Genomic DNA, 23,199 nt, shown 5'->3' with positions numbered 1-23,199 from the left:
CTTTTTTGTTAGTATTTATGGGGGTTAGTAAGAGGCCGTGTGTACGTTACAGCCGCGTCTGACCTCGGGCTGCACCCCCCTATGTTTATACACTGATGAGGACAGACGTGCTGGAACGGGATGAGAGTTGTCGGCCATATGAAACCTCCTGTCCCGTCCGTGTAATTTTCGAGTTATCTCGTCCATCTCTGACGCGCTTTGCTCCGAGGTCACGTTCAGGTCCATCAGATAAAGCGGTGACTTTCTGGAGTCTGCCTCTCTCTCTTTTTTTGTTGTTGTTGCTGCTGCTGCTGCCCGTGCTTTTTTGGCCAACTTATCTCTCGGAGTTTTTTTCTTATTGCGTGCCCGCTGGATATCAGGGTGCAACCCCGTTGGCCGCAGACGTGAAACTCGTAAACGGGGCGGTTGAGCCGGGGTGCAAGCGCGCTTCGGGGAAAGAAAAGAAAGCGCTTTTCTTTGGTTTAATGCACCACAAAAACGGAACAAGTTATTCTCAATACCATCTGGATACCACCACCGATCGTGCATAGGCAGTCGGCCACATCATCCCACGTCTGGGAAAATCGAGGGCTCCAGAATGCCCGGAGTGTGGGATGTGCTTTGCTGGTTGACTGCTCACGTTTGCAATGGGCACGTAGTTTTGCCTTGCGCAAGGTTTACATAATGTGTAATAATAATAATAGTCGTACACAGTCCTTTGCCATTCCACGACTGCATGAAGGTCTCTCCACGCCGTGTCAGTTGTACAGCTCGTTCGGCCATATTTCACCACCCTGGTCAGTGTGGCTTGGTGAAGGGGGGGGGGATAGGTCTGGTTTAAAGAGCACTTGGCACTGGTGATAGTTGTGACCGGGAATCAAGTTCAGGTCGTTAGACTCATAAATGTGTTTATTTAAGTAATAAGTTGCCATGTATTGCTTCACCTCCCTGGTGATTTGATACATTTTTATGAGCAGTGGTCACAATTGAATGCAGCAGTCAAATTATTTGTCTAATTTTTACCATCTCCTTGGCGTTGCTTCTTGTTAGTTCCATCTTGACCTTCAGTATCGTTCACTTTATTGGCTTAACTGTAAAATGTTCACGTAATTTGCACAGGCTACGTATAACGCATTCTTCATCGCACAATTGAATATTTTTACCGCGAGCTTAGGATTTCACTTTAATCGATTAGATTACCTCGTTGCATGCTTAACAATCAGTTCATGAGGTGTTTGTAAAGATGGATCGCATGAAGCGGACAAAATTGTAAGTTCACACTTTGCTCAGGGTGGCTTGCTTTGTCCAGAAGATAATATGCTCGGTTTCCTACAGAACCATTTAAGTCAAATAAGCCACAATGCCATCACACTCACAATGCCAAATGTTTTTAGAAATATACAAAGACAAAAATCCCCTGTGTAAGCCTTCAACACGCTCTGTCTAGCCGAGTTCTGTTCGCGAGCACGTTGCATGAGCACGTCGATTTGGCCAGAACTACGTCTGTCTGCCTTTGTTTCCCCAGTGCTGTTGGTAACACATCGCATCACGTACTCATTTATGACCGAGTCAACCGAGGAAAGTTCCAGAACTGGTTCAAATATCACTCGATTCACGTGGTCGGCAATCGGACTAAGATCAATGGGCCCGTAGCGCGGTGTGTTAACCTTTCTGCCGCCACCTCTCCGCACGCACGCTCGCTACGCATTATCTATGGCAAAGGTCATGATCGTTTTTTTAGGATATTTAGTCTAATAGACCATGAGACAAAGTGTTTCTAGCGAATTGTTTTATTATTATTATTTAAGTGTGCATGCCTTGCCTTGCCTGCCTGTGTGTTCCATCGTTCCGACCTCTTATCGCGTTTCACGTAATCGCTCGTACAGATGCGTTCTGGCCGTGCGTTACTAAAAGTAGGCTCCCAGGCGCGCCAGCATCATGGCCCCCCCGTCCAATTTGGCAGCGTCGTGTTTGTTTTCACTGCTAAGTGGTGCAACGTGCAGAAACGCATACATTGCTCGGGGTTTGTTTGGCTTTCGTTTGAAAATAATGTTCCACTGTCTCCCGTTCGGATCTTGTTTGGCGAAAAAAAAACCGTCACAATGTCACGGCGCGCTGCGTTTATGGCTTAAGTTGCGAATATTGAAAGATGGATACGCATTTATTATCTTTAGCGAAAATTCTTTTTTTTTGCAAATATTTTCGGGGCCTGTGTTATGGTTGGTTATAGTGAGAAGTGATCAAATATTGTCAGTGACGTTTAAAAAAAAATTTGTTCTTTTTTTTCTTTTTTCTTTTCATAACGTGGCTTTTAATGCAAATATGTTGGCCGGCTGCCCAACATGTCAGTATTGCTGGCATGCACTGGTATCAAGGTGTGTTTATGCTCAGGTGCAGTAGAGGACACGGTTTTTCTTCACAACTGGCGCGTGCTTAAGAGCTTTGCCAATGTCCCTTACCTGCCACTGTGACAGTAATCCACCGCCATGTGGTGCTGTTAGGGGCAAAGTTGATGCGTGAAAACCGTTCGTGAAGAAAGTTTCACCGCCGTAACATTTTCTAGTTTTGTCGTGGGGTTGTCCTCTTCTTGTACAGCTGAGCTGTTCATCCTCTTGAGCCCGAAAACTGTTCGCTGCTGGTTGAAGGCCTCCCTAAGGCCTCAACACCTCGCATGGGCACATGTTGCGACAATCATGATTGTATGTATGGTGAACTTTCTTTGCACCGTACGTAGCCAACAATGCTTATCCATGTTTAAAAAGAGACATTGATCAACTTTCAACAAGTGAAGACATCAGGAGCTCATGGCATCGGACCCACATGCTGTCTGGAGGATTCTCTACCAGTGGATGGTCAAGAGGGCCATACATCTCCATGTACTGCAATCAGAAAATGAAATGCTTCAACGTCCCGTTATCAAACCAACTTTGCATTGCATTATTTCTGATAGTATAAGCCTTATTTACAAATGGGATGTTTTTAATCACTTTAAGACATATCTTCGGAGTGCCGAATAATGTTGCTTACATATTAATGTCTACGTTATTGTGCATTTATTAAAGCGCATCATCATACGAGTGTGCGTTTAATTCTCGGGGCACCCTGCCCTCGACAATTGACACCAGCACATGTGTAAAGCTAACAAGTGTGCCAGCTGTTGGTCTGATTCAGCTACATTCTCAAACCTTCCTCTCTCCTAGCTCGCCAAGTCGCAGTGATTATGCAGCTTTCATTGCCGGTAAATCCCATGTTTTCCATGTCCGTAAGCCCATAGCTATTATCATCTCGGAGGAATGAAGATAAAATATCACTAATTTTCCCTAAAGTATAGACTTCTTTTGCATACTGGAACGGGAGCTATTTATCTCAGCATTTATTTTAATAAAAGCAATTATATATATTAAAAAAAATCCGTTTACTTTTTGTGAATATTTACCAGGATAACCACCACAGATTGTTATCTTTGCAATACATCATAAAATGTATTTCAGAGATATATCACATCGATCTGGAGAAGTGTATTTTTATCTCTCGATTTTTTTACTCTAACAGCCGATTGTTATTGGAAACTTGCAATTGAAAAGTTGAGGCTCACAGCTGACGATGGATTCGTAGCCGAGTGATTGAACGTGCACGAGGCATCAGCCGAATGGGAGACGGGTTGAGCCGTCCCTTAGTGTCCGGCGAATCGGGGCGACCGCCCCGGGCCCCGTGCTATGGGGGGGCCCACATTTCGACGTCACGGTGTCAGATGTAATACCTCCGGTTTAGTTGGACGGCGTTGGGGGGCCCCACAAGGTGGGATTTCCCCCGGGCCCCGCACCCTCCCTTTGGACGGCCCTGGAGATGGGGCGAGCGATAAAATGGAGTCACACGGGAATGAGATGGATTGTACTTGCACTGGACTACAAGCTGTTGGCAATTTGCAAGGATGCGGCTTCATTTGCCAGTCACATGGTGACAATGATCATAATTAACTTTGCAAATAGGCCCAATTTATTTTTACTTTTGTACATTTTATTATCGGCATTACGTCTTGAAACAACCCCGAGCAGTGCATCGCCCTGTGTCTAGACGTTGACGTCTCACATGGGTCTAGAAGTTGGCATCACAGAACTACTACTGAAATCACTCCAATTGAATTATTATTACTCAAAATGTTCACCTGTTTATGCATTTTAAAGAGGGTCTGATGCCTGTGGATTTAAACTATATATTTTTTAAGTTGCAAATCTAGAATAATACAAAATATTTAAAATATAACAATTCATATTATGATTTGAGCCTTTCGTGACTGCAGGAATCCATACTCTGGTTCTTTCGGTAAAGTCACGTAGGTAGAAAAAAAATCCTTTCCCACCTGATGACGGACGCTTGTGTTGCGCCCGAAACGTTGTGATTTATTTTATTTTATACCTATGTGACTTTACCGAAAGAACCAAAGAGTAATTAATATAATGTTTTATTTGGGTGCATTCATTGTTGAGCAGGCTGATAGACCATCCACTACTATACTTGAGAACCTGGTTTAATGATGTGTAGCAGTCACTGCTCTGATCCTTGACCTAATCGGCCACTTCATAAGGATTACATTGCTCTTGATATGTTGTGCTTTAAAATGCCATGTAAATGCTGCGCCTTGGCAGTACAATACCAGAAAAAATATATTTTGGTAATAACATCCACAGGTGCTATGTTGATTGAACCACTTACTCCTTCACAACAGGCGCAAATGAATTAAGCTTTCTTACAAAGTAGACATTCATCCGTGTTTTTCTTGCCAACGATTCTTGTTGTCTGCTGTAATGAAATACTTTGATTCATTCGTTGATGGATTTGCCTGACACTTTGTTTTACATATGGTTACACAACCAACACTAACAAATGTATAGCCAATATGTCTTTTGCTGTATTTTATTTAATAAGTAATCGGGAGGGACAATGGCCGGTGGTCGAGACTAAAGACGGAGTGGCATCCAAAGGAGGGTACGCGCCCGAGAGGACGTCCATCGTGAAAATTGAGCGATGAAATCGTCTCGTGTGCACTCACGCTAGAGATGGCTTACGTCGCAGAACTATCAGAGATGGTGAAAGCTTGGGGGGCAGGGGCCTTCATCCAGCGGTGGATTGATTGTGGTAGAAGGCAGTGGTGGCGATTGTGTGTATTAGCATGTGCCGGCTCCTCCTGTAACGTGACACTGCTAATGCGTTGTTATCTCTCTCTTGCAGGTGCTGAATGCGCAGGACCTTGTTGACTTCTCGCCAGTCTATCGCTGCTTGCACATCTACACCGTGCTGGTAGGAACCTTCTCTAAACTCGGCCGCGTCGCGGTGCCCCTAATGAACCCTGCCCGATGCCGCGCCGACGCCGCCGCCGCGATGTCAGATGTGCGTGACCAAATAAATGGCCGCACTGAAAGACGTCGAAGCAGCTTCGCTTCACGAAATTCGTTCTGTGGCTTGCTTTTTTTTTTTGGCGAGGGGCTCACTTCTTGCAACAGTAATTTTACCCGGAATGAGAATATTATGTGGGTGCCACTTAATGTCCAAAAACCTGAAATGACGTCGCCTAACTCGTGTTTCACGCGCAAAGGTCACCTGCGTGCCAATGTCAGCGTCAATAATGCGTGGAAAATCACCTGCAGGTACTCGATTACCCCAATAGGGTACTTATCGGGGACAGCTCATTGCGAGCGAGCCGCACATACTTTGATTGAGCTGCCCTGTCTATTAAAAGACGTCAAAATGAAAAAGCAATATATATCGACGGTTGGGTAGCGTGAGCAAAGTAGCTAGCAAAGTGTGGCGCGAGGCTTTGCCCACATGTAAGCCCCTCTCTCATTCTAGTGGTCTTGGCTGATTGCAGCCCACGAGGACCGCATATTTTTGTCATTTCAATTGGTCCTTTGTGATCAGCGGCAAGACCCCCTCCCTCCATCCCTACCACCCCACCCCCCTCCTTAGGGTGCACTCAGCCCGAGATGACTGCTCAGTGCCGGCGTGTGGGAGAGGTCGCTGGCCTTGCCACCCTCGTAAGCCGGACCGATCGCGTAACGAGCGCTCGGGATGACGGCGAGAGCACATTGTGCGCGGGTGATTGTCGTTGGTGTGCAGCTGGGCCCCGTTATGCTTTTCTGCACGATGCCTTTTCTTTTAAATGGGTTATGCGTGATCCTGGTTACCGTATTTACGGAACGTGTTGCAAGCGAGTAAGCGCCATGTCATGTCTCGAGAAATGTCGTTGCGAGCATATTTATAGATTAACTTTATATGCGAGCACTTTTTAATGTGTCTACAGATAAGCATTTAAGTTTAGTGAGGAGTTGTGTGAATAGATGTGACCCAGAATTGACCCACCTTGTCTGGAAGCCCAGCATTACTTCTGTCTGCCTGATTCAACCCCAAATTGCCTTCATGTACATACATAAAGCGTACCGTTTTTGTACGTTTAAACGAAGCGTAATTTCAACAAAGGTACTGAATATTACAATGTCGATTTCTATTTGCTAATTCACTGCCGGATGAAGGCTTCCTCATGCCATGTTGGTTTTGGGGGTTGTTAGACCATACTCCCCTATGCTGGTCATTGCGGATTGGTGAAAGGTGTTGGGCCCTTGACCAATTCGGATATCGCTCACCGCTGATGTTAGTCAGGGCCTACAATCTGACTCGGGTCCTCTGGCTCATAGCATAGTGCACTAGCCACTCACGCCCGCCACAAGCGAATGTGGAATTTCCACTGCTGGCTGAACGGGGCTGCCAGCAGAGGGTGAGGCCCATTGCGATGCTCATTTTTGCAAGAAGTCAGAATCTGAGTATTTATTTATATTTGAGGAATCCGATTAGCTATAAAGCGCTTTGTCACAGATGTCCAGTATTTTCACAGATGTCTAGTAAAGTCACTTTGAGTTGGACTCTGCACAATGTGGACCTGGGTCGTGCTTGGGTGGGCGTCTTCCATCGACAGAACGGGTGTTATAGGCTGATGTGGCGCTACGTAGTGGGCAGCTGAAACATCCTTTGTTCTACAATACTCTACTTGTATCCTTCTGCATCTTTGCTGCCTGCCTTCACCATCCCGCACTCATCAGTGTGGTGGTGTATAGTTCAATAACCCCCGCGACCCACACAGTGTGAGGAGGCCCTCATCCAGCAGCGGATGGACAACGAAGCAGCACAGTTTTGATTGACGTAGCGTCCAAATGCGGACCCGCGTATCGTCGTGAACTCCGCGCATGGCCTTGCCTACAAAAGCGGAGCACCAAGGAGAGCAGGCGTCGGCCGGCAGTCGGTCCGCGTGCCACCGGCAGAGTCGCATCGACGCGCTCGCACGGCCTCACCGTTGCGGGGGAAAGATGAATCGTCTCAGGGCGTTCGGCAAACATGCGCGGGTGACCTCGCGTGATCCGCCTGTCTCCGATATCCCGATGCTGCCCGGGTGAGGGAAGGTGCTCAAGGGGGGGGAACGTTCACAAGCGCTCGCCAGGGGATATTACTGTCCGTCGCCGCGGCGGGACGGGCAGTAATGCTGTCAGGCCAACGTGACACGGCCGTGCCGCCGGGGAGATGTTTGTCATAACTCGGCGTGGGTGCGGACCGGGTCGTGACCGATAATGTTCCAGCTGCAGCGGGGGGGATCGCTGCACGTATGTATTATCGTTGGCTGGGGGCATTGCACTGAGATGGGAGCTTGGGGGTGTTTGGAAGACAAGGGCATTCAGGGGAATTGGTTGGAGTGGTGGGGGGGGGGGGGGAGCGGCGCTGTAGGGGTGACCGGGGAAGAAAATAGGAATGCAGTGAAGGTATGCCAGCAAAGTTCAGCAAAGTTTTCTGAGCGAAAGGTGAAGTCATGTGAAGTTCAAGCCGAAATGTTTGGTTTCAGCGCACAAAGAGAGAGTGTGTTGCCGACACGGATTTACATTGTCAGGGAATAAAGAAACGTGTGCGCGTAATCAAATAAACATGCGGTGTAACCATGTTTCAAACAAGAGTCCTTGGGTACGCTTTCATGGTCCAAGTTACTGATTTCTATGCCATTGCATCAGTGGTGCGACTTTTATTTCATTTGACGCTGGAATACAATTGTTTCAGCGTACTCGTACGTTACTTAAACAAAAAGCGTTTACGATGTGCACGCAATGCAGTCTTCATTTTAAATACGCTGTGTACAAAGGAGACATCGCGTTAAGCCATAAAAATATATATATTAAAGAACAACATTTTGTTATCAGAAAAATGTTTTCCCAAATGTTAATCAAACGTCCTTATGAAAACAACAAAATAGAATTTTTCGATTTAAAGCTTTCGCGACTGCAGGGGTTCATATTCCTGGTTCTTTCGGTAAAGTCACATAGAAGGGAAATCATAAAATAATAAAAATAAAACATAATAAAATTCTCACGACGTTTCGGCCACAACGCAAGCAGCCGAGGACGGCTGCTTGCGTTGTGGCCGAAAGAACCAAGAATAACTAAATTTTACATTGTGCTCATGCGTAAAATTTAACAGTGTGCTCATGCATTCTTGCTCCAGAATAACTAAATTTTGCATGGTGCTCATGCGTTCTTGCTCGCTTACCTACACGCACGCACGTCGTACACACTCGCATTGCTGCAAGAATGGTACGTGCTGTTCCGCTCGTTGTCGAAGCGCTAATGCATGGTCACATCGGGTTTATTGGTCCCGGGTGACTCCGCCGTCACTTCTCACTTGCTGACGACCGTTGTCAGCACCGGATCAAAATTTTTGTTTAATACATTATACACACACACACCGCAAAAGCCACGCTGGCATGAAACCAGAATGCGTTCACACGCGTGTTCAGCCGTCTTGGCTTGCGACGATCAAATAAACTAAAGATTATACGCGGTGGTTAAAAAAACGATAAAGAGATAAATGATTTGCATGACTTATGTGCATTTAGCAAAAATTGTTCGGGGGGGGGGGGAGTGGGGGGGGCGAGTTATGTTTATTTGGTTTCAAACTGCGAGAGGACAGACGGGCTTGATTTTATTTCATAAAAAAAATCTGGGTAATCAATCAGCACTCTGCATTACCTTCGCACGGCGACTTAACAAGGGAGGGCTGTCACCAGCATAGCTCTCTCTCTTACCTGAGTCAACACACAATATTAGCCGTGCGCGCCGCCGTGACGGGAAGGTTCACGTCGTGGCCGCTCACTGAACTGTGCGCGCTCGCAGACGGACTTTATTTTTAACGGTCCGTTGTTCTGCTTTGCACGACGGGAGTGTGGAGTTAAGATGAATAAGAAGAAAAATGCGTGGCCACTTGTGTTCCGGGTGCATTTGGAGTCCACGGTGGTTTTCTCGGGGGTTCACAGTAAGGCCAGCATGGGGTTAGAAACAGTCTGGTATAAATATGAACATTGACATAGTGTTAATGATTTCTTTACACCCACCCTCCGTTGCCAAAATGCTAAATATTTTCGGATTAAAACTAGTCTGGTTATTATGATGGATTAATAACAAAAAATACTTTGTTAAACTTTTTTCGTGCGCGCGCGCTCAGTTTTTTTTTATCCTCGCGTACTAATGAAGCTTTATTAAAAGTTGAACTGCATTGAAGCGTTATTGGAAATGTATTTCTTCCCGCACCCTTCCCCGTAAGTGACCCTGCAACTTTTAACGCGTTAAAATCTCCTGCCTCATTGAAATGAAATGGCTCCAGAAGCGGACCGTTCTTCAATAGGGGAATGATACAAAACAGCTGTGGAATCGCATGCGAGGAGGAGGCTTTTCCCAAGCCCGGTGGAGGAGGAGAGTGAAAGGAGGCTGTGACACGGCGATGCATGCCATGATTTATTGCTCGCCTCCGAGCATGTTGCAGTCCCCGCTTCTAAATGGACCGCATGCGAGTGCGGAGAGATTTGCCAGGAAAGGGCCCATTGTCGACACGGCGTGATCTGCGCCGGCAAGGAAAAAAACCCCACGAAGCATTGTAATGAGACAGTTACACACAAGGGCGTGTTGTTGCTTAGTTTTGGTGCGGATTATTGATGGGATTAGATCACAGAATACTATCGCTTTGACAGGCAGCATTCTGTTGCATTTATAGCAGTGGTGGTGGCTGTAGGGCATTTATTAATGGCGTTTGCAAAGTCCGCCGCAAATTATTTGTTGTGCTATGTCTTAGATTAATTAAGTTTTTTTTATCCGTGCCGTTGTCCCATTTAAATGAACCTTTTATGGGAGAAAAAAAATCTTCTCATTTGCTCGTCCTTGTTTATCTTGGAGGCTATAGCTCACTCTTTTACAGACAAATTATCTGTTTCGTTTTTTTGGAGCTCCTAAAACAGTTTCAGAATAGTTTACAGAGAATTTGCGCAATTGCACTTGTTTAAAAAAAACACTTTTCCGATTCAAATTTAAACTGCATGAAGCCCTTATGTTATTTTTCGAAATCAATTAATCAAATTGATGGTGGGGGAGGAATGACGAATGAACACGATCATTCTTGAAATTGGCCAAGTCCAGAAGCTCTGAGCCAGCTGGACAGAGCACTAATACTCGGTATTCCGACTTTCGAGATTTGCGGTCTCCTTTGTGACACATTAAATAAATGCTCGCCGGGCAGCAAAACATGAAAAACAATTCGCAGTCAAAAGTAGAAACGGCCAAAAAAAAAAACCAGGCTCCTTCGGATGGAGACAAACTGCCGCTCGGCTGTTACCACGAATCGCCTTCTCTCCCACCTCACCTCCTGAAGGACGACGCGGTGTGTCTGTGGCGCTTCACGGGCAGCCGATGGGAACATCGCTCCCTCCCTTCCCGTCCGCCGTTCCCCGTGCGTCTGGCGTGAGCGGCGGCCTGCGTCCGCCAACCCCCCGCGCGTCCTCCCCTTTGCCTTTGGCTGACCTCACGGCGACTCGCCTCGCCGAGACGGGTCACTTAGGGCCCGGCGGCGCTCACGGTCCCCTAATCCCCGAGATGGCTTGAGAGATATGCGAAGAGGTGAGCCGAGCGATCGCGCAAAGCTGCGTGCGTCCCTGACCGCTTGCGCCGAATGCGCTCTCCAAAGCGGCCTCGTTTTTTCAGTGACGTGCTGGTTTTTGGTCAGTGCATATTACCTTGTGCCCCCCCCCCTTTCTTCCCACAATAGTCAGTGTGGTGAAGTATAGTCATTAGACAAGCCCCACAACTAACCTTTTGTTGGAGGACTTCATCCGGCAATGGATTAACAAGGGGTTGTGTGTTTTATTTATTCCACTATTGCTTTTGTATATTACCTATTATGAAATGGATCACACACCTGACCATTCGACAAATAAAAATGGAACAAAATCTGAAAAGTGCGCAAACATGCATGGAGAGAGGTGCACGCTTGCAATTACATGAATAGACAGGAGGAGAAATGCATGGATTGGAGAACACATGCACAACATTCCAAACATATTAGAACATTTGAAAACCTAAGAGGGCCTGGGCAGGACACATCTGTAGAAGGGATGATGATGATGGACGGTGGTTGAGCCTAACGATGATGTGGAAGCCAAGGGAGGTGCAAATGCCCATGTGTACGTCCACTGCATTGATCATCGAGTGATGAAACTGGCTCCTATGTCGGTGCCAGGTGACTTAGGAAGATCGCAGAACTGTGAGACGGCGGCCATCTGGGATGGGTTCCGTACGTATGTATGTACGTATATTGAACTTCTTTCACACCATATGTAGCCAATCGTGCTAATCGGAGGTGCAACAAACTAAACGCGAAAAGCAGTTCTAAAGAAATGAGTTTTCTATCTACATTTAAAAGTGCATATCTCCAGTGGCTTTCTAATATAGGAAAGATGAGCGTTCCAGACGGCCCGCATTTGTGCATTTGAAAGCGTGAGAGATGCAGTGACGGTCTTTTTGCGATGGCCAACCAAAAGCCGCTGCGAAGATGACCGGAGTTCGCGCGATGGTTTATGCTCCTTAATAATATCGGCAAGGTATTGTGGTTCATTTGTGGCAAGCACTTTGTGTGTACAGTGGTGGATGGATCAAGGCTGATGATGACGATGTGCGGACTTTATAATCGGACGCACACCAAACATATTTACATCGATGTGGGCGTTTAAAGAAGAATGCTGTCACGTGGAGGAGTAAGTACTCGTGATATGACCATCTATTATACATTGACATGACTGACTGTATTGAGTATAAGGTAGTTTTGTGATGAGAGTTTGAGCTCTTTTTCGTAGCATATTCTTCAAACCTTTTCTTTATTGACAGATGCACATAACGTGGTACTACCGTCGTAACATAATAAGCATTGCTCAAGAAGAGCCAGGCATTTTGTGTCCATGCGAAGCTCTGCTTCTCCTCTCTGCTTGAGTTCAGATACTTTACTAACACGTGCAGGAAATTCAACCTCCACCAGAGATGCTGCTGTGGCGGTTATCACACTCTGGCTGGCATTGTGATCGAGAGGTCGATGGTTCGATTCGATCTCCCGGCACGGCAGTTGAAGCAATGCTGTTAACACCCCCCCCCCCCCAACACCCATCCACCACCTCTGCCCACCCAGCAGCAGTATGAGTACACCATGGTAAATCGATCAACTGGTCACGTGTGGTGGGGTAAAGTGTGGGTAATCCCACATCTTCCAAGACGTCTAGCCAGCGCGGAAGAGCAGGCCTAGCATTCTCTCGAGGGGCTCTCTGGAGCTCCCTCTATTTGGATGCCCTTTCACCCGCATCGGCGTTGAGCCAACAATTTCAATCTTGTACTTTTACCTTTACTTCGTTTTTTTTTACCTTCAGCAAATCTGTGTTGGCGAAAGTTACACGTTGTCGTTGTGCAGCGTGCACTGGGCTCGTTTCCACGCTTCGATGCGATAATCATGCGCCGTATGTGTCAACGGTGTCTTCAGTTTTTTTTAATTTATCCAACGGAATCTTCATTCCTCCGATTTGCCTGCAAGTTCGGCCACGATAGCCAAGAGCAAACAGTCGCCACCGGTATCATATTCTGCTAGTAGGAGTAAAAGTAAAGGATGACTTCACTTTGACTCCGTGCTTTCTTTTCTCAAGCCGAGCCAAGCGTTTATGGTCCATTTAAGTCGGGTTTGTGACCCTTGTGATGGAGCTCCCCAGCCGTCTAAAGACGTAAAACAAATATCATTAACTCATGATTGACCCTTGTAAGGGCAGCCTCATGGGATCCCATTGTGTCACATGCTCCGCTGATATTTCTGTTGAATTTAATTGGCCGGCATGAGCTAATAGATTCTCTCTGGGCGTATTAGTGGTGATAACACGGTTTATTTGGGTTAATGTTTTTCTACTTTCCAAAGGGTTCCGGGCGGTGTTAATGAATGAAATTACGCAGGCTGACTTTATGTCCATGTGACCCTGAGCCAGTGGCATTTTTGCTACTTTTGCGTAACAACTGACAGTTATGAATGTTCTGGATAAACACCGTACTGTGTTACACTTGCGTATGTGTATATATATTTCAATGTATGTATATTATTGTATTGTCAGAAATGTATTTGTTTTATATTTGTTATTATTTTAACGTCACCGTGCAGAACTGTTGCCTTGGTATTTCCCTTTCTTTGCTTCTAAGGTCTCGTCTTACAAAGAAACTGAACTCGTTTGGCTCTCACCTGGTTTAAATAGAACTACCGAATGGGATGACAGGTTGAATTGCGTACATTATTGACTGACAATGTGTTGGCCTTGATCGCGGTCACCCAGCCCCAGGTGTTGCGGTGGTCAGACCGTGCACCCCACAGTGGGCAGATTGAGAGCGCACGACAACTGGTTTTGGATTGCATCATCCCTTCGTGTCTCAGGGGTCGATAAAACGTGTACTGAATTGTGTCAATCCAACCTCGTTTCCATGATGAACTGGATTTTATAAGAAAGTGGATATTTACTGATAACCGCGGTACACAATTTGAAATATTTTGATCGTTGTGCGGCCTCTTCTAATCAGTGCATCTTCTATATTGACTTTATCTCTCTCCTCTTTGATAAGTGTATTGATTTTACGCTGATTGTAAGTAGTTATTACTGACATCTTACACGTCATGTTGTTATGATGATTAACGACACCTTGCACCTCATTGTGGCGTTACGCAGTTGCTCTGCGTTCTTGTGTTTGCCTTTGTAACCCTGGTTTGAAAGAGAGACTTGCAATCTCAGTGTTCTCTCGCCTGGTCCAAAACTTAAGGATCTGGTTGGGCGACAACAAGAATGAAGAATTTCCACGCAGGCTCGGAGTGCAAAGTGACACACATAAGCCTCACGAATAAAACCGATTGTGTTCATCGCTCCATTTGTACAGCGAGTCGTCGGTTTTGCTCACCCGCCGTCGCGTGCGCTTGTGTTTGTCGCAGGGTGCGCGTGACACGTTTGAAAACTATTACCGGAATCAAAGGAGGCAGCAGGCCAGATTGGTGTTACAAGCACAGTCCAACATGGTAGGTGTTCCCTTGCTCCTGTCATACATCACACGTCGCACGGGTGTAAACGATTGTCCTGATTCAGGGCTGTGTTTGATGAAAAATTCTGTCCTTTTATCAACGGTTTTACTAAACTTGACTCCTATGTTTGTCGTGGTCAAATCTTGTATTCAAAATTTTGTCTACTTCCTATTGTCCAATCAATTCCACATTTTGCACACCTACTCAGATCCGGTGACAATGCATGCCCTTTTTTTAAACAACGGCAACAATTAATAAATTAATTCGTGAACGAGTTACGGGCACCCTCACTCCACACAAACAAAAGTTGTACATTGAAGATTCATTTATAAAGTAATCAAATAATTCAAGTAAGCGTTGATGTGGGAGCAGGCGCTGCATCATTGACGTACTTCTCGACCGTGAGTTAAACTAAGTTGTTAATAAAGCCGTTGTTTTTAAAAAACTTTTTTAAAGGAGTTTTTTTGTCTTGTTTTTATCATCACCCCCCTTGTAATGGCTCGCCATGTCACGGAGCTCTAGAAATTGTCATTTTTATTCTCATCTTGCTTGGATTGTTTCTCTTCCTTATCTCTTGTTTTGTAAAGTTTTGTTCTCATTAATCTGAATCGAAGATTTATGCCATTTTGTTCGTATTTTGCATAACTCAAAACACATTGATTATCCTGAGCCAAGGTGGCTGGGTAGGGTGCGCAGGTCACACTACCCACTGAATTATGTAATCCTCCGGCCTAAATAGGCACTCGCTAACACCACTAACCCCGGAAGTCTATTTGCATATAAATGGGGGACCTTTGTAGAGCAGGTTCATGAGAAGAGTCGCCAAATGAGAAATATCCAGAAAAGGCAAAAGATCTGGATTGGGCACATTCACAAAGGTGAGAGCTGGGTGAAAGAGGTTCTGGAAGGAGGAGGGAAGTTGTGGAAGGGGCCAACAGACAGGAGAAAAATTAACCCGGAAAAACAAAGTTTTTCACTATAAATCCTTTATATGCATGGCGGCTAGAGTCCTCTCGTCCTCTGGCTTGAGATGGCTGCCACCTATTGGTCAGATGATTGCCTGCCACCATTAAGCAATTGGTAATTAAATATACATTTTTTTTCCCTAAAAAGTGTAAAGTTATGGAAAAAAATTTTCACGAAAATAAATTGTCACGCACAACGGGTCTGTGTGCAAAATGTCAGCTCGATTGGATCACGGGAAGTGGGTGAAAAAACGACCGAAAGATTTGCACGGTCGTAAGCGCACAAGCAAGCAAGCAAGTGAACTTAATATAAAGGATTTAAAAATAGTCCGCTTGACGACGTGAAGGAAGGAAGCCCGTATGGAGTAACGAAGTGGGTAGCTCCGAATCGGACAGTTTGGAGTGAGTTTGAGGTAAAGGCCTGCCATTGGGCAGAGGACTAAAGGGAGGGACACTACGTGTACAGAAATACCCCTATTTATGTCTCCCCGTTTTGCGTCGTTCCGCAGATACGTGGTCACTTTATGAATACCGCTACTCGATTTGCGTCGCCTCAACCCTAACACGTCACCGACAGCATCATCCATCCTTTCTCGTGTCCGTCGCCTCGGCCTTCCCCAACTACCTACCCTGTAAATTGCTTTAATTTACGGCGTTTTTATATTCGTCGTGGCACCTTTCAGGAACGCATCCCCAACGTAAACCGGGGTAATTGCTGTGATTACATATCATTGGTAGGTCTGTTTGTCTGTTCACTCATCTCACAGGTGCCCTCGTGTGGCCAGACGTGGTACACAATGGTAACTCACAATGCCACCTACGCACTCCGTGCGGCAAAGGGTCAATGTTTGTCCGCATGATGGATTGCTCTGGTGTTCGTGGTCTTCTCCCGGGATTGAACACTAATTTTCCCAGTGACATTTTAAAAGTAAAAAAAAAATGCTTGAGAATGTCGACTGCAGAGACCACCCTGCCCACCACCCCCTCCTCGACTGTTGCCGCTGACTAACGTCGCGCGGATTGGGCCCAGGTTGTGGGGAGGAGAGAGAGAGACGCTGGAGGAGACGCGTAGGCAGAGTGTCCGCGCGGGAGAGAGGGGCAGAGGGGCAGAGTGAGTGGGACCGTGAGAGGGGAGGAGCAGACGGGAGAGAGAGAGTGGAGAGTGCGACAGCGAGAGAGCGGAGAGTGTGGGTGCAGGCTGGGTCTGAGGGGGATAACGTTGGGAGGTGGGGGGAGGATGGAGAGGAGTGGGGTGGGGTGGGGGGAGAGTGGAAAGCAAGCTTAATTTTCTCATGGCCATTAGCTGAAACGTTTTTATGAGGCCATGGCATTATTTACCTCAATCACTGCACAGGGAATAAAGGAAAGCCAACATTGATCTCATTAAAACGTTCTCAAGACTTTTTTTCAGTCATGTTTTTGGCTTTGACTGCAAAAAACTAAAAAGTATAGTTATTACTTATTTTTCATGTCACATTTCAAAACAGTTCAGCAAGGCAGCAATGTCACTTCAACAACCATCATCATCTTCAGCCATGATCAATCCACTGCTGGATGAAGGCCTCCCCAGGCCGCCGCCGTTTTTCACGGTTCTGCACGGTAACTTCACCTCGTTACCTGCGCACGAGCTGATGTCCACCGCTCAGTCTTTACGGTGGAGTTGCTCTTGGGCTTATTCCCTTCTTTGGTGATGACTCGGAGGGCCTTCGTCCAGCAGTGGATTGATCGCGGCTTATGATCATCCGCTCCTTCCACCTCCGTGCAGCGGACGTCCTCTCAGGCGCTTCAACAGGGAGTCTTATTCCGCCGTGTGTGGTCATTTTTCCGTCGCCGAGTGGCCTCCAAAAACAACTTCACCGGAGCGTTTTATTTTTTTCCACTCGGCAGCACTGATGAGCTTGAGAAGTTGCCGGCTTTTCTTGAAGGGGGTAACTCGAAACAGGAGGGCCCTGTCTCCGTGGAATGCCAGCTGATGCCCTCGCGCAGACACGCACGGTTCCATGCATTGTCTCACTGTCTCCGTCGCATGAGCTGATCGCCCCTCTCCCCTTTTGTCTTTGAAACGCAGCACGAAACCCTAGAAGGCTACAAGAAATATTTCAACCAGATTGTCGGGTGAGTCGACTGCATTAGGAAAAAACAACCACTTGAACCGCCACGCAAACAAACAAACAAACAGCTTCCGCAGCTAAAGCCCTTGTAATTCAAAACCTCTGCTCATTGATCTGATTTGCACAAAAAAAAGCCAGCTACTGGAAGTTCCTCCAAATGCGACGCTTAAGTGCCTTTTTCTGCTTTCCACTAGAGGGTGTTGTCATCCACGCCACCCTTTGTTTTGACTCTCGAGCACGTGTGAATAATTGCATGGAGCTAAACGCAAAAAAAAGGATTCGTGAATGTACTTGCAATGTTATCAACGAGCCGAAACGTGCTTCGTCTTTCAAAAGCGTTATCTCTTCGTTCGTGGCATCTGCCTTTTCACAGATGCCTGTGGTTTTCGTTTAATGCAGTTCTCCCTCTCTATGCTTTTGGCCCACTCATTGTCGTTTTATTGAAAAGAATTCCTTCAATGTAATTACATTTTGTTGTTGTTATTGCCGCTATTGAATCCAGACCTTGCCGGCGGTGGGTATTTGTCCTGCCTGTGTCTGCCCGCCTGCCTTTCCGTGTCCCCCCCTCCCCTCCCCCACCTGTGGGTTTCGCCGACAGGTTTTTTGTGGTTGAAGACCACATTTTGCACACGACGCAAGGGCTGGTAAACCGGGCGTACATGGATGAGCTCTGGGACATGGCCCTCTCCAGGATCATCGCAGTCTTGCGCACGCACTCTGTGAGACTTTTGGGAGCAGCATTCGCAACATTGCAACGGTTGTCTGCGTGTAGTGTAGATGCGGTTAATTTGTGTATCAGCTGATCCGTCCAAAGACCTATTAATAGGAAGTGGTGTATTAGAGCGGTGGCACAGCGATTAGCGCACTGTGCTATGAACCCAGCGACCTGCGTTCGATTCTCGGCCACAACTAACATTGGTGGCGAGCGATATCTGAACCGGTCCAGGTGATTTCTCCCCCCCCACCCTTCGCCAACCCGCACTGACCAGCATGGTGAATTATGGTCAAACAACTCCCATGACCGACACGGCATGGGGAGGCATTCATGCAGCAGTGGACTGACAACGGGCTGTGAAGAGCTCATGGATATTTTCAAAGGGGAATCTAGGCATCTGTGATTACATGAAGCGAGTTTGTGTTTTGACGTATTCGTGAGTATTTTTCTAATTTTGGTTTATTCTCCGGCATTGGAATACATTCATTTACTAGCGAATGATACCGCAGGCTTTCTCATTTTAAAATGTTTTGTTGCCAACACACTTTGGTATTTCATTGCAAATAAGGCAAGCTGTTTGTGGGAATTGAGTCTTTTGCCTTCGGGCAGACTTCAATAAGCGGGCCTCGCACTCCGTGCCACAAAACATAAATCATAAAAAAATAGTTCTTGCCAGTGTTGAGATCATTGCGTTTTGAACTGCACTTTAGTGACCAGGTAAGCGATATAAAAATCAACCCTCGCTGCATTTAAAAAAAATATCGACATGAAGCTGGATAGACACATGCGTTTGAGGTCTGTCTGAGAATGTAGGGAGAGTAGTGCATCCATACGATGCCAAGGACTCCCGCACATCGAGGGCTGTAACTCGTAAACCACGAGTGCATTCAACCACAGTTTACGGACGCCGTGTTACCTCCGGTGGGGTCGACTTGAGCGCCTCGGTCGGATGTTAGCTTACCGCTCATTTCCACCGGCCCATCACAGGGCCCTTTGAGAGTATCTTGGGTCACATTCTAAGTCTACAGGGTTGTCACAAATCCCGCCAGCTCTTAATGAAAATGCGAAATTGCGCACCTGCGTCTCTGCTGCGATAATCAACCCTGATGGTTCGTCCTGTGACCCACAAGATCTGTGACCCACCGCATACCACCCCAAGCAGTTCACGAATCATTCACAAACCTGTAAACCAAGGTCAGCATCTGGATTCAACAATGACGTTGTCCTTGTCGTTTAACTCGTGTAATTTTTGTGCCCTTTCTGCGTGTATGTGTGTGCGCGTGTGTGTTATAGTCCTACTGCACAAACCCTAACCTGGTTCTTGACTTGAAGCATCTCATTGTTCTGTTTGCAGACACTGTGCAGGTGAGGGCAATGCACTCGTCTCTGCGTTCTGCACAAACTTGCACTGCTAATAATGCCTGACAGCAGCCGCGCGAGTCGTGTTGGCCCACGCTGCATGTGCGATTCTGTGTGATGTGCAACTCTGGAGAAATGATGAGATAATTGACGCTCAACAAAAGCAGCTGCCAGCAGAATTCTGGTTTATTTGTCAAGTTTTATTTTTTACAATGCCGGGAGCTCCTTCGCCCACGATCGCTCGTTCATGATAGAGGGTCGCAGGTATCGTGTGGCAGCTGCCTTAAGATGCTAGAAATTAATGAGATGTGCTCTTGAATTAATATTAGAGTAACAAGCAAGATGTTTACGATTACGCTTCTAAGTGTATATCTTCTAAAACCTCATTGAGGGAGGATTGTGTTAGTGCACGGGACAAAATTTAATCTCTTCACAGAAAAATTAAATAACACTCTTCGACCCGCCGGTTCCCTGCACCTTGTGGACCTCTGTTTTCCAGCAGAGTTTTATTAAACAAGCAAAAATATGTTCCACGTTACCGCCGTTATACGAACACAATGCTTAAAAAAACCAATACGTGCAATGTTACCATCCAAAAGTATGGCGATCCATTAGCAACGCTGGGGAAACCGCGTGCAATGGTGGTCTACAGTCTTGATTTGAAGCTTTCGTGGCTGCAGGAATCCATACTTTTTGGTTCTTTCGGTAAAGTCACGTAGATAGAAAATTAATAGATCACGACGTTTCGATCGCAACACAAGCGAACCGTCATCAGATGAAACAAACACAGCAGGAGAACTGCTGACGTCAACCAAAGAGTATTGTGGTCTACAGGTTGTCGCAATCAAATGTGTGAGCTGATTTTTTCATTCCACAGGGTTATGGTTTTTCCATGAACCAACTGTTTGACCTGCTGTTGGAGATCAGGGACCAGTACTGTGAGATTCTGCTGAAGAAGTGGGCTGCCGAATTCCGGTGAGGTTCCGTACCGGTTGCCGGCACAGTGGGGATGGAGTTGCGGCATTGGCAAAACAGCAGCGAGATTACTTTGGGCAGTGACGATGCATTTATTGATGTCGGTTCTTAAGCTCGCGATTCTCACGCACGCCAATCGATGGTTTTAGATTCGTGTACGTTAAATTAAATTGAGTTCATTGGATCCATGCAACCTTCTCGAGGTGCTAGCATTTAATGCATTTTTTGAAAATAAAATAAAAATTTGACATCGAATCGGGAAAATATATCGATTCTGAGGGAAAGAGGGTTTAACTGTTACATCCTCTCAAAATTACTTGAAAGTAAAGTGTTTACTTGAGTTCTTTACATTGTTACTGCAGTGATAGAATACATGTTTTGAGTAGGGAAATATATGTTTTGTTCATTTGTTTAAAAAAAATTAAGTCCATTTTTTTATTTGAATATTGTTAATAATCATGAATTCCTTTTTTTCACAGGGCAATATTTGAGAGAGATAACTTTAGCCCAATTCCAGTGAACAATGACGAGGAATATCGGAAGATAGTTAGCCAGTTCCCCCTGATGGATGCAGAATTGGAGAAGGTATGTTCTGTCTTTGACATTAACTTTTTATTGGTAACCCTTTCTCTGGAAATCCTGCTAGATTTGCGACTATACCGCCAAATATAGCCAACGACAAAATTGCCTGAATTGCACCCAATGGCTTCAAATGTCAACAGCTAAGCAGGCTGAGCCTATGCCTCCTATATCAGCAATGAAACCGTTAGACTTCACAAATCTGGCTGTCGGATTGTAAATGCTGTGGCTTGGCTCTCCAACACACCGGTGTGCTGTACTAGTGACGAATTGGCCACGTTCTGTTTACGTGACGACCCTTACTAGTTGACTGTGTCCGGTAGTAGCGGGTTTTAACGACATATCTATATATTTACCTGATCTAACCCAAACTGTTGACTACCAGAGCTTGCACGGTAGTGTAGGAATAGGACTGGGGCCTGGCCAAGAGATGGCATCGCTGACTATCACACCTTTATTAATTTCACCGATACTGGCGTATCCTCCCGTATAGCAAACACTTCTTAATTATATTATCCAACCATCCCAAATGTACCAGGACCCTCTACGAAATAGTCTTTGTAGGCTCATTGATGCCTTCCTTGGAAAATAAATAAATAGCGGTATTATGAGATCGTTTACAAGCGCAGAAATAGAGGGGTGAAAAGGGTATGGCATTTGCGCAAATATCATGACACAGTGGCTATGAAATCACTCGCACATGGATTAGGCCAGGACACACGAATATTAATCTCCAGATGGGTTCTGGTGAATTGCACTAATTAAAGCTGACATTAGAGCTGCGCAAGTCACGGAGGCATTAACGCAGCCGTCGCGTGGCTTTGCGCGGGGGCGTCTGCGAGGTCTTGCTCACAAGCGCGGAGGTTTGATGCGGCGATGGCTCTCAGAAGCTGACAGGTCCCGCGTCTCCCGGGGACCCGATTGCACCTAAATAAAGCTGGGGACATCTGTGGTCACCACATGGCAGGAGGGCAAGCAGCGGGTCGAGGTTAAGTGCATCTGACAGGCGCTCTGGGCGCCGAAATGCCACCGCAGTCTCAAGGCGGGGGGGGGGCCACCTTGTCTGCCGGGGCCGCCTTTGACTCTTCCCCTGCCCGATGCATCTGCTCGGTCGTGGCATCTTGGGCTTTTCGATTTAATTGGAAAGAAGCCACGGGAGATTAGGTCACACGGCACCCCAGCAACTGAGCTGATTAGTATTTTTTTTGTTTATATAAGAAGCCAAAAGGCGAAGCGTTTTTATTCATCTTATACCCAATACGACGTTGAAGAATGTGCGTTTCATATTTTACTGCCCAATTTGTCAAATGTTCTTTTAATATAGTCGTCGCAATTGCTGTAAGTTAAGTTTCTAAACAGGCTAATTATGTCAAATGTTTGGCTTTTGCTTTCTGACAGTTTCTGTGTCTCTGTATAAGGGTCTTCTATATTTCGAACCACTGACCACATAGCATGGCACTGTCCGGCATGGCACTGCCTGTTGAGATCATTCACCGGCAGCATTTAGGGCATCCACCAGGCTAACTGAAGCCATCCACTAGCTCGCCAACCTCGAAATATGGCCGAACGTCCTTCTAGCGGCGAAATTGGCTCATCCACAGACTCGTTTCGCCACCATAATGGCTCATCAGCATGCCGCACCCGGCCAGCTCGCCGCTTCGCGAGAAGCGCCTCTTTTTTTGTTTGCGCGTCGGCGCCGCCGCTCGGTTATTCACCGACGATTTCATCTCCGACTTTCAATAACGCCGTTGCCATGGCTGCCGCTGCGGCTTAGGCGCGGAGGTCCTGGGAGGTTGCTCGGGATTAACCCCGAGCGCTGACCTCCGGGGCGCTGCTTGCATAGAGCCCCCGTACGGGATGGGCCACCGCTGCACGCCTACAGAAGCCCCCCCCCCAACCCCCCCCCCCCCTTGGCTTTGCGGGGATTATCCTGGCCGGCCCTTTGGGTGGGGGGGGCACCCAGGCACCAAGGGCTCGCTTAGCTTTCAGCCGCCGAGCGTGCGGACCTCGGCGACTTTCAAAGAAATCTTCCCGGCGCAGATAGATTAGCCCGTGCGTTGACCCCTGCTCGGTTGGCCGCGAG

General features: G+C 46.7%; 1 protein-coding gene across 1 annotated transcript in view; it reads left to right on the top strand.

The window, feature by feature from the left end:
• LOC133345589 (exocyst complex component 6B-like) overlaps nucleotides 1-23,199 on the top strand; it is a 149,707-nt gene that overhangs the window by 36,791 nt on the left and 89,717 nt on the right. The window contains 7 exon segments of the mRNA XM_061556498.1: nucleotides 5,209-5,277; nucleotides 14,326-14,409; nucleotides 17,446-17,492; nucleotides 18,087-18,207; nucleotides 19,497-19,568; nucleotides 20,440-20,537; nucleotides 21,017-21,122. Of these exon segments, the coding sequence (XP_061412482.1) occupies nucleotides 5,209-5,277; nucleotides 14,326-14,409; nucleotides 17,446-17,492; nucleotides 18,087-18,207; nucleotides 19,497-19,568; nucleotides 20,440-20,537; nucleotides 21,017-21,122 (597 nt within the window).

Source organism: Lethenteron reissneri, chromosome 22 (genome assembly GCF_015708825.2).
Source record: "Lethenteron reissneri isolate LAM-NWPU_2019-01 chromosome 22, ASM1570882v1, whole genome shotgun sequence".
Classification (NCBI taxonomy): domain Eukaryota; kingdom Metazoa; phylum Chordata; class Hyperoartia; order Petromyzontiformes; family Petromyzontidae; genus Lethenteron; species Lethenteron reissneri.
Note: the sequence above shows the minus strand (reverse complement) of the source record. Positions and strands in the feature narration are given on the sequence as shown.